The sequence below is a fragment of the Durio zibethinus genome, chromosome 10 (genome assembly GCF_047325235.1).
Source record: "Durio zibethinus cultivar Kanyao isolate XHJ-2024 chromosome 10, ASM4732523v1, whole genome shotgun sequence".
Taxonomy (NCBI): Eukaryota; Viridiplantae; Streptophyta; class Magnoliopsida; order Malvales; family Malvaceae; genus Durio; species Durio zibethinus.
The window spans coordinates 8,620,907-8,633,490 of record NC_143171.1 but is presented as its reverse complement, the minus strand read 5'-3'; the positions used below and the strand labels follow the sequence as shown (position 1 = coordinate 8,633,490).

At 30.8% G+C, this 12,584-nt stretch overlaps 1 protein-coding gene and 1 pseudogene across 1 annotated transcript; one reads left to right on the top strand and one right to left on the bottom strand.

Annotated features, from left to right (window-relative positions):
- Positions 1-737: 737 nt before the first annotated feature.
- LOC111292828 (GATA transcription factor 5-like) lies at positions 738-2,609 on the bottom strand. The gene is made up of 3 exons (XM_022885423.2): positions 2,266-2,609; positions 1,843-2,166; positions 738-1,738 (listed from the first exon to the last, which is right to left on the bottom strand). Exons 1-3 carry the CDS (start codon positions 2,371-2,373, stop codon positions 1,037-1,039), a joined length of 1,134 nt encoding a protein of 377 aa, XP_022741158.1. The 5' UTR covers positions 2,374-2,609; the 3' UTR covers positions 738-1,036.
- A 6,652-nt stretch (positions 2,610-9,261) lies between these two features.
- Positions 9,262-10,260, top strand: LOC149516404 (uncharacterized; annotated as a pseudogene).
- Positions 10,261-12,584: the final 2,324 nt, after the last annotated feature.

The following is a 12,584-nucleotide window of genomic DNA, read 5'->3' as shown; positions in this document are numbered from 1 at the left end:
TTAGCAGAGCCTGTTAATCTTCAGACTGGCTATTATCTTTTCTTGGTATCAAACACGCAAAGCTTTGCTTGAGTGTCTATATCATAGGCAGGGATATTCCAGGATGTTATCATTTTCACCAGACTCGATGAAAACAAACAAAAGCAGAGATAACAGAGCCTCTGATGAGCTGTTTCAGGTTGGTTGATTGGAATTGGGGGGCGGAGGCCCCTTCCACATGAAGATTGCTCCCTACCTCCCAAAGTCCCAATCCTTCTCAGTCCCCACCCTACTTTAAAATTTTAATTCATCCAGGAGGGAAACAACAAAAGGAAACAGGGCAGGGGCAGAGAGCTACACCCCTTTCAAGATTACATCGGTAAATTCAATTTAAATAAAACCCTTTTTTCTCAATACTTTGTCCAAAACCATCACATCCAAAGTCCCTTATTGCGTCCAACAATTTAAACATCAAACAAGAAATTGCTCCGAAAACAACCACTTCAAAAACCCGAAATCCTAAAAATACACTAACTTGTGAACAATTAGCACTTCCGCTTTTCATTTCAAAGCAAAAAGATAATCAAGCAAATAGCAAAGAATGTAAGTGTGTGCGTAGTCCTAACGCCAAATGTAGTTTCCTTTGCTCTGCACATTATTTCCCATTCACAATATTTTTGCTTTCCAACGGCCATTCCCTTAAACAAGGTCGAACAGTTTCAATCTCACTCAATCTCTCACTCTCAAGCCATATGGTGTTCATTAATAGGAAAAATAACAGTAAAAAAATTAAATTCAAAACAATTGAGGGGTAAAGTGAAAAAAAAAAATACAACTGAAAGTACTCCCTAAATCAGTTTCATCCCTAGAAACCTATAGCGCCCACCCTGAATCTTTGAAACTAATGTACAAATCGAACCGAAACTAACTAGGGCTGTTTGAACCGGACACAATCAACCTGATTCATCTCTTTCTGTCAATCTATTATCCTTCGAATATTTTTGCCTACTGCTTTAAAATCTAGTACTACTGTTTTTCTTTTTTTTTTGGCCTATTGTTATCCAAAACTGGGAACAACCGGAGGAGCTAAACCGGGCTCGGCTTGACCCAAAGTTTCTTTCTTTCGTCGCATCTCTTGCACTTTCCGGTGATGGTTCGAGTGTAACTCACTTGAAAATGTCGGGCTACAAGCCGGTCTATACTCGGGCAAAAGCCTGCCCGACTTAAACCTGACTCCGCAAGCGTTACACAAAGTCTTAGCCCCCATTGGACCGGCTCTCCATTGTGGCGTCTTAGTAACTCCACAATGACTGCATCTACGCGTCGGTTGGGTCCCACTCCCACCGGCTGAGTCAGTTGCCAGTCTTTTCTTATGCTTCTTTACCGGTGGCTTCTCAACAGATAGCGGTTCAGAAAGTTCAAAGGCTGAACCTGAAACGATGTTGGGACAAAGGAGCCAAGGGCTTGAAGGGCTAGAGGAGGAAGATGATGACGTGGAACTTGAAGAGGATTCTGTAAGAGAAGGGGAAGCGACAAGGGACCAAACTCGGCCACCAGTTCGAGTGCGCTTGCTTCTGGCTTTGGCTGGAACAGGAGTTTTAAAACATGTAGTAACTGGTTTGTCCGGTTCAGGAAGCAATTCGTCGGCTGGTAACCTGGGCTTTTCAGTTAGCGTTCCGCTGGGATACGCCGTAGAGTATTCCGAGAAGGAATCCTCAACGAAATGAGACAACCATATAAGGTTCTCCACGTCATCCGCCTGTAAAAATGGCAGCTTTTTCACCATTAACAACCATACCCCGAAACATAAAATAGCAAGAGCAAATTTTTCTTCAAAAAAAAAAAGGGGGTGTTTTTAAGTACCGGAACAGGGAATTCGTTGGTGGATAAGGAACCGTAATTAAAATTGGTAGTGTCGTTAGAAAAATGGTCCTCTTGGCTTAGCTTTTGTCTCTTAGGCGAAGAAGAAACTCTTGTTTCTTCTTCTTCTTCAACTTCACGTTGTTGTTCAAGAAAACCATCCTCGTTAGTGAAGTCAAACAAGTCGTCAACGGAAAAATCATCACAAGAAACCCCATTCTGTCCATTAGCGACCCCAATATCCTCCAAAAACGCTTGGGGACTCGATTTCAAAGCTATCTCCTTCCTAAAACTGGTCTTCAAGGCTGCCTCAACGCATTCCATTTCCTAAAACAAACACAAAATTAAAAACAACCCAGAAAAAGAATGCCCCTTTAAACCAAAACAAAAACTGAAGCTTTTTTTTTTTTTGCTAAAATTGAGTACCTGAAGAGAAGAAGGCAAGATGGCAGGGGTGCTTGAGGAAGAGAGAGGAATGGCAGTAAAGGAACGGAATTTGAAGAAAAAAGGAAGGTGATGAGTTTGGTAAAGCATTGAATGAGGGCAGAAAGCGTCCGTAGCCGGGCCTCTACTAAAAGTGCCCGTTTCTCTCTTTGATTTTTACTTTTCTCTCTCTTCTAGACACAAAACAAAAGGCTTTTCAGTTCTTCCTCGTGTAATATAGTAGAGCTTCATTCCTTTCTATGTTTATATATACGTTGGAATTTTTTGTATTTATAACGGTACAATCATCAATTAAGAAAAAAAAAAAAAAGGGATAAGAAAGAAGTGACTAATTTATGAGGAATACCTTGGCTTTTAAGAATCGGATTTTTCACTGTCTGGGTTCTGGCCAGGTTGGACCCAAAGATTCTTTGATTTCCTTTTTTGTTTTTGTAAGAAGAAAAAGAGATATGGTGTTGTCCGGCCTACCAAAAATAAATATCGTGAAGACCTAGGAAATCGCCACCTTTCTGTTCTTATTCCTTTTTTTTTTTTTTTTGTTTTCTTCTTTTCTAAGAAATTGGCCCCTCTCTTTTGACTAATTTACGTTATTTGCCTACCGCGTTGATCGCGGCTGCCCTTGGTTATTCACCACTCTCATTTTCTTTTATTTCCCGCTCAGATTTTTCTTTCTTTTATTTATTACGATATTGACCCCATAAAGGCCCAAAATCAAAATTGGACTGCTCCTTTTTTTGTCTTTTCCTCTTCTTTTCACATAGCCTTTCATTAGTTTACTTTTTTTTTTTTTAAATTATCAAAATTAAAAATTTAATACCTAACTAACGGATCAGTAGAATTTTAATATGTGATTTCATTCGTTGGCTTGAAGATATTATCGCCAATGTATGATACAATTAGTAAAATCTGTTTTTAATGGTAATTTAATGTAATAGGTGCAATCTATGAATCTATGAATTAGAATTTATAAGCTACATTGAAGGGTGATTATTACTATTTAATCAAAATGTACCTTAAGTACACCAAAAGAAAATTTTATCAATTACCCCTAACTTTCCATTTTAAAAATAGACATTTGCAAATTTGATAGTTACATTTGAATGCTTAACTAGTTCAATTGCTTGATAAATTTACTGTTTCTACTTTTTTTTGGGCAATGACAAAAATGTAAACATGATTCTTAATGAAAACACGAAGTTTTAACTTAGAATTTTAATCTTAATTTAAATAGTTCATTCTTTTTTTTTTTTTTTTTTTTTTGTAAAGAAAATTCTTGTGAATTTTGAATTGAATTCTTAATGTTTGCACTAATTTTTCTTTCTTTATCCATTAGATTTTGACATTTTTGGCAAAAGAATCTAACTTAAACCATAGGTTAGCTGCTATAACTTACTAAAACCCTTAAACCAAACACCAATAGAGTTAATTAGCAACGTTATTTGGATTATGTAGCGGTAAAACAAAGCAATAACAAATAACAATTCAATTTATGTTGATAAAATTGTATATAAGATTCTCAATTCGGTCAAGGCATGCCTTCTTTTCTTCTAGATACAATAACAATTCAATTTTCTACATTACTGCCTTAGCACTTAAGAAGTTTCAAATAATCTTTGTCCAAGAAAATTAATCAAACTAGTCAAATATTTGAAATGAGAGACATAAATTAATCTAATAGCTCTCTTGCTTTAATTTTTTTAAATATAAAAATAAATAAATATTGTAAGTAATAGAATTTAAAATTATTAGATTTTTCAAAAAGTGATTTTGTAAATAAATTCAATGAAACCCAAAATTGTTAACTCTTGTTATTTACCTCACTTCCACCCTCGAGCCTCAAACTATGGACCATGAACCGACTCTAAATTAAAGACTTAAGTTAAAAGAAAGGAACCCAACCAAAGCAGTAAAACTATATAACAAAAGCTAAGGTTGTAGGTGATCATATATAACGTTTGATAATTATGACCAAAGCTTGGGACAGGACATGCCTTCTAAGCAAAGACATGTTAAAATAAAAAAAAGTGCCATACAGACGAAAGCTAGCAAACCAGGTGCAGCTTTTGTCCCCACGTACCAGAACTCAAATGATTCCTTACTCTCATGTCTTAAAAATCATAATTATGTTTACAAAGTTTAATTATATTAGAAGCCGTTGTAATATTCCAAGTGTAGATTGAGTTGAATACGTAGCTCAGATTCCTAAAGTCGACGGTTTTTTACCCGGTAAAAACATATAGGGGAGGAGAGGAGCCGGCTGGGTCTCCCCACGCGGGTCATTTTCAGCCGCCCAGAAATCGTTTGATTACGTGTTGTGTTTCTATTGGATGGGACACTGATAGGTGACCTGAGTCCGCCAACCAATCTCGTTTTCGAGGGGGTTTTTTGGCCTTTTCAGAAAATTCAAAAGTTGGAAAGAGGAATTGGAAACGGAACGGATCAAAACTTAAACGGGGGGGTTTTGGCGGTTTGATAGAACTGATGTGGAGTGGAATGCAAGAAAATTGGAGTGACACTAGAAGGTCGAGAAAATGAAATTACGTGATTACCCTGTCCAATCCAAGGGTAAGAATACGTGGTGCTGTTTTTTTTGTATATGAGAGAGAAAAGTAGTGATAGATGGGGGGTTGGGTGTGTACGGGAGAAAGAGTAGCACACAGAAATTACGGAATCTTCTGAAATTTCCAATGACAGGCTCCTATGAATATGTCTCCTTCCCTCTCTTTATCTTTCTTTCTTTGTTTCGTCCCATTTTAAACTTCCTCCTATTCCTACTTACTTTTGTTTTATGCATACAAAAAAAATTACTACCATAATGGAAATAAAATACCAACTTATAATAAGCCAATAACGTTTCAAATCCCAGCCCAAAAACTAAGCTCATGGCCAAGCTTGTGCCCCCTTTTTTTTTTTTTTGTGGGTGACATTTGTTTTCTATGGTAACTTCATGTATGAGACAAAATTGTATGCTTATGTCAAAGTGAAAATAGATTTGGAGCTCGTGGACATTGTCAAGTGAAGATAAACCAAACTTTCCCTCCCAAGTGCTATTCTTATTAACATATTAACCAATATCCTTTTATTTAAAATTTAATTTCTAAAACATGTCTACTTATTACTATGATCGGATAAGAGTATTTCATTTAAAATTATTATTATTATTATTATTATTATTATTATTATTATAATAAGATCAAAGGAGGTTTTATTAGAATATTTATCACTTAAATTTATTAGATTCAAGATTTTATTCAAATCCTAATTGAATAAAATGAGATTTCATTTTTTTATCAACTGAATTAACTAGTATTGAGTAGTATTTCATTTAAAATTTAATATTTGCAATATTTTAGGGGTGTTGCTTAATTTTGTTTAAATGGGAACCAAACCATATAGTCTAAGCTAAGCAATCTGCTCTTTATTATTTATTACTAATTATTAGTAAGGGCCATCATCATCAGGGTAAATGGATAAGGGGTCTATTGAGCAAAATGTTTACTCGTGACCATGCAAAATATATTTATATATAGGAGCTCTTATTTAATTCTTTTTCCCCGACTGGCAGCTGGATATATGGGAGGACATAAATATTGTCATCCATAGCTTGATTGTGTCCATGACCTTGTTTAAATTTCAAATTGAATTTGTTGGTACAAGACAACCGCTCCCAAATTTTAAACACCCCCCCCCCCCAAAAAAAAAAAAAAACCCAATTAAAATTCAAATTTCTAGAGAATAATTAAACTTGACAGTTGGTGGAGACCAGAGTGTTGTTAGTTGGTGGATCCTTTTGGCCAAAAGCCTGCCTTTCGTGATTTTTGAATGCTTGGTTCTGGCCTTGGCGCCAACGTATAATCCTTAGATGGATAATAATTGGCCAGAGACGGTATAGTAGTAGTAGTATATATGAACGTTCTATGCATTAATTATTTATCGTCAAACTTTAATTAATTAAGAACTATTTTTTTCACATTGTGTTTCTTTTAAATCCATTTGAAGTTGTCTATACATTTTCATTTTGGCCTTTTCCACCCTTATATACATAACTAGAAATTCAGCTATTACTGATAGAATTTTATTAATGAAAATTTTTTATCACTAAATATTCATGGAATATCGATGGAATTAAAAACAATTTATCGACGAATTACCAATAGAATTTACCAATAGATTTAATTTTGTCAACAATCCGTAAATGATAATTTGGCGCAAATTACCACGAATTTTACCAACAAAATTTTTTGTTGGTAATTTCGTCTATAATAGATTCTTACAGATTTAGCGTTGAAAAAATTTATCGTTAAAAAAATTTGTGAAAAAAAATTCACATTATTGACAAAAATTCTATCGTTAAATCTTACGGTAAAAAATTTTGAAAAAAAAAATTTACACATTATCAACAAAAATTCAATCGTTAAATCCGATGATAAAAAAAAATTGAACCCTTTGTAGGGCAACACTCATTTTCCCTCAATTTTTCCCCATATCCCTAATTCCTCTCTCCCTTCCCCTCCCCCACTCTCCCCCTCCCTCTCTCCCCACCAATGATTGAAGTCTTCCCTATCGTCCAACAGAGTTGATCGGCCAATCAAGACTTCCTTCCCCTCCGATATTTTTTTTATTAAATATTTTATTTTATTATGTATTTTGTGTAGTATATTTGTTAAGTTTATGGTTTAATTTTTTTTGTTATAAATTTATTAAAATTTGTTTAGATTTTGGTTACCAATTTATTAAGTTTTTGTTGGTTATTTATAGTTGAAATTTGCTTTTTATTGGTTACCAATTTGTTGAGTTTTTGTTGGTTTTATATTTGTTGAAATTTGTTTATGTTTTTGTTATATATTTGTTGAAATTTGTTATTGGTTATATATTTTTGTTGGATTTTTTATTGAGTATTTTATTTTTTTATTTATTTTTATTATTGTTGAGGAATTTTTTTATTTGTTGAGTAATTTATTTTTTATTTGTGAAAGTATTGTTGAAATTTGTTGGGTTTTGTTATAGATTTCTTAACTTTTAAATGTGTAAGATTTATATTGATTAATTTGGGTTTAATGTGTATTGAGATTTTTATATATTTTGATGGATGTTTTATATTTAATATTTTCTAAATTTTAATCATAATTATAGAAATTAAAATTATTTATGTTAATTTGACGTTATAATTGGGTTTGATGTAGAATAAGATTTATATTTATATTGGAGTAATTTATATATTTGATAGTTTAATGAAATCTATATATTACTAATTATTGAAATATTATGATTTTATTATATTGATCAAACTTGATATAAATAAATTAAATTGTTCTATTTTATTCTTCTTTTCCATAATCTGTCAATGAATATATGTTATAAATGTGTGTTGAAATTTATTAGTTATATATTTTTGTTGGATTTCTTTTTTTTAGTATTGTTAATTAATTAATTAATTTTTATTATTGTTAAGTTTTTTTTATTTGTTGAGTAATTTATTTTTTATTTGTGAAAGTATTGTTGAGATTTGATGGATTTTGTTATAGATATATTAGCTTTTAGATGTGTAAGATTTATATTGGTTAATTTGGATTTAATGTGTATTGAGATTTATATATATTTTAATGGATGTTTTATATTTAATATTTTCTAAATTTTAATAATAATTATAGAAATAAAAATTATTTATGTTGATTTGAGGTTATAATTGGGTTTGATATAGAATAAGACTTATATTTGTTTTAGAGTAATTTATATATTTGATAGTTTAATGAAATTTATATATTACTAATTATTGAAATATTGTGGTTTTACTGTATTGATCAAACTTAATATAAATAAATTAAATTGTTATATTTTGTTCTTCTTTTCAATAATTTATCTGTGAATGCGTATTATGAAATTGGGTTTAGGTAGATGTATATTTTATAATAAATATAATTTTTATTCATTTTCATCACACTAACTTGCTTTATTTTTCATTTCACCTATTTTGAAAATATAACAAGCTTTGTATGTAGAAATGTCTCGATCAGAAAAATTCTCCACAAAATTGACGAAATTGATCTAAGAAGCCCAAGATCAAAGGTAAAATTCTGTCATTACAACCAATAATATTTTGTTGTGAATGTGTTGTCTTGTAATATGTATGATGAATTTTTGTAAGACCTTTTGTGCTATTGATGGACTATTTGTTAAAGTAGACCAATAATTATCTTATATTATCATTTAGATAATTTTGTTTAGTAAAGCAATAATTACTCATATAGTCAATCAATAAAAAGGTTTAATACTTTATATGAATTTAATTGCTCATATTTCAATTCAATTAGGATTCAATAATGGACAAAAAATACTTTTAGATGTATTCTCATTTAGATGTTAATAGATACATTACTCAAAACTTTTACGATGGTGTGGATGAATTCATTAAATATGCTTATTCTCAACTAAACTTTATTAGTAATGGGTAGATTAAGTGTCATTGTGTCAAATGTGAAAATAAAAGGTTTTTGAAAACTAATGTTGTGTGTAAACACATTTATTATAAGGGGTTTACTATAGGTTATACGAGTTGGATCTTACATGGGTAGTTAGAAGTAGGACAAGCTTCTTCAATAAACAAATATACCTTTGAACCGACAGAGGAAATAAAAATAAAAAATTCCTATAACAAATTGGTTATGGATGCTGTATATCCAAATTTTGGGGTAGACACAACAAGAGAACTAGGTATGGATGCCAATGAGGCAAGAGAACCATTCGAAAAAGAGCCAAGTATAGATGCGGCAAACTTCTATTCTTTGTTGAATGATGTGGATGAACCATTGTGGTCAAGATGTATGGAACAAACATTCCTCATTGCTATGTCACAACTTTTAAATTGTAAAGCAGAATTTAACATTAATGAGTCATGTTTTGATTGTCTATTGAGCATAGTGAAGGATATATTGCTAGTGGATGATAAATTACCAAAAAAATTTTATAAAATAAAAAAAGATGACAAAACTAGGACTTTGTTATAAGAAAATTCATGTATGCAAAAATATTTGTATGTTGTTTTATAAGGAAACAACAAATTTAACATATTGTTTGGTTTGTAATCTTTTTCGATATGTATGAAATAAGTTTGGTGGTGAGACGACAAAAATTTCTTATAAAATATTACATTATATGTCACTAATACTGAGATTTTAAAAACTTTATAAATCAACTAAAATTGATGAATATATGACATGGCATGCTTATAACCAAAGTAATGATGATTTACTTTGACATCTTATTGATGGTGAAGTTTGGAAACATTTCAATCATAGCCATGAATGGGAACATTTCAATAATAGCCACGAATCATTTGCACTTGAAGTGAGAAATGTACAATTAGAATTATGTGCGGATGGTTTTTGTTTGTTTGGTCTATATGTAAAACTATACTCTTGTTAGCTAATAATAATAGTGATATACAATTTGCAACCATGGTTGTATATGAAGTGAGAATATATCTTGTTAAATATGGTAATTTCAGGAAAGAGTAGTTCAGGTCAAAATATAGATGTTTTTTTTAGACCTTTAATAGATGAGTTACAAATATTGTAGTCAAACGATGTTATGACATATGATGCTTATTGAAAACAAAATTTTCATTTAAGGACAGCTCTTTTATGGATAATTAATGATTTTCTTGCATATGATATGTTGTCTAGTTTGATCATTAATGAAAACTTATCATGTCCTCATTGTATGGGATAAAGAAAGTCATTTCAATTGGCTCATGATAAGAAGCTTTGCTTTTTTTATTGTCATCATCAGTTTTTTCCTCTTGGTCATCTTTTTCAAAGGCAAAGAGAAATTTCAAAAAAAAAAATTAAACGTGACACTCCTATTGTCCCATTATCATGTGAAGAAATTTTGGTTTGGTTAGATATCTTTCTTGATATCACATTTGGCATAAAATATAGTGATCAGAAGTTAGATGGCTTGGGGAAAAGCCATAATTAGGTGAAAAAAGTATATTTTGAGAGTTGCTTTATTGTTCAACCAATCTAATTTGACATAATCTTAATGTTATGCATATTCAGTGTAATTTCTTTGACAATGTATTTAACACAATGATAAATGTTAAAAGTAAAACTAAAGATAACTTAAAGGATAGACTAGATCTTAAGATGTATTGCAAACAATCGGAGTTGGAATTGGTTAAAGTAAATGGGAAAGTTTTCATGCCTAAAGTTTCATACACTTTAAGCAAAGAACAAAAAAGAGATGTTAGTGTAAGGATTAAATAATTAAAACTTCTTGTTGGTTTTGCATCTAACATTGCTCGATGCTTAAACATGGTTGATTATAGGTTTTATGGGATGAAAAGTCATAATTGTCATGTTTTCATGCAACGATTACTCTTAATTACATTTTATGATTTGGTTCTTACTTCTATTTGGGATATAATTACTAAGTTATCTCATTTTTTTTATAGATTTGTATTCTACTAAAATACATGTAAATCATATGGAAATGTTAGAAACAAGTATTGTGAAAATAATCTACAAATTAAAAAAAAAAATTTCTCCAAGTTTCTTTGATTCTATGGAGCATTTGCCAATTCACTTACCTAAAGAAGCAAAAATTGGTGGACCTGTTCAATATTGATGGATATATCCATTTGAAAAGTAATATATTTCAGTTGTTAGACATTAACATTGACTAATTTAATTTTTTTCAATAACATTTGTTTTAAGATATCATGATGAGTAGGTTTTTTCATCATCTCAAGAAAAAATACACCAATCGAACATTTGTTAAAGCATCTATATATGAGACATGTGTTATCAAAAGATATCCACTTTTTGCTTATTCTATTTTGATCCAAATGTTTCAACAAGATTGAATCGAGTTTCACATAATAATGATGGAGGAGTTATGAAATTTGAAGGACGTTTTTTGGTTTTTAGTCATCCTGGCTGAGTATTTGGTCCATAAGATAAGTCTCAATAGCTATCAGTGGATAAGTATACCAAGGCACATTTATATGTTTTGTTGAATTATGAAGAGATAAATTTTTACATTGAGTAAGTAATATGTGAACTCTATAATTTATGTTTCTAATAAGTTCACAATTTTTTTAATTCGTAATTGACAATGATAGGATATTTGATAAATTGATAAGAAGAGATTTTGAGAATATAAGTGATGTAAAATTAGAGAAAGAATGTGATGCTAGATTCCTACAATGGTTAAGATAATTTGTAAGGGTTTAACACATAATAACATATGTGAATAGAAAATTGCTATTGCGTATCAAAAATAATGATCAAATTTTTTGTTTTATGATTGGATAGGTTGAAGAGCAAAATGGCAATATTGGTTGTCATCTAGTTGAGATAGCTTATGGCCCTGGACACATGGTTAGGTGTTTCAAAAATTACTTTGTCAATGGTTTTAAGTTTCATATAATTACCTATAGCCAAACTTGAAAGATGATGAATTATGGGATATGTGTGAAAGAAAGTTGTTACAATGATTATGAACGTGACTTTTATGGTGTCTTGGAAGATTTCATTGAGTTAAAGTACTTTGAAGTAGGGAATAAAGTTATACTTTTTAAATGCCATTAGTTTGACACAGAGAATGAGATAAGGGTAAATCCTCATCATGGTTTTGTTGAAATTAAATATAATTCAATGCTTGCTAGCAATGAACCATTTGTCTTTGTTTTATAAGTATGTCAGGTTTTCTATATAAGTGTCATAACATCTAGATATGATGATTTATCGCTAGACATTGACTTATGAGTCGCCACCAATCGTTTTTGTTTATGTGCGATTGGCCACCTAACTGAATCTATCTCTTTTAAAGAGGAATCCCAAGTTCGACTTAGGTATCTCTAAAAGATAAATTCAATGTCTGTGAAACCAGAACTAGGTCCAAAAGTACAATTACTTGTGAGAAAGGTTATAACACCCTCACAATGCTCATCAAAAAATGGTATCAACTTAATTTCGTGTTATCTAATAAGCCTTAAAAATTATCAAGTAATTAATTATTAGAAATTATGCTTAATTGACTCCAATGCTTTTGGTAAAAAATTAAAAAAATTTCCTCACCTCAAGAGTATACAAGAAAACTATTGTTTCTCTTACAGATGCTTCTTTGTCGGATTATTTAACATTTAAAAATTTTTCAAAGAAAGAAAAAGACAAAAAGAATAATGATTCGACTTTGATATAGATATCTTTTGTGTTTTATTAGAAAAAAAAATTCATGTTTTTATACAAAAAAATTGATACATTCAACTTTTTCTTAAAGCATTTTAAGGTTTTCTTTTT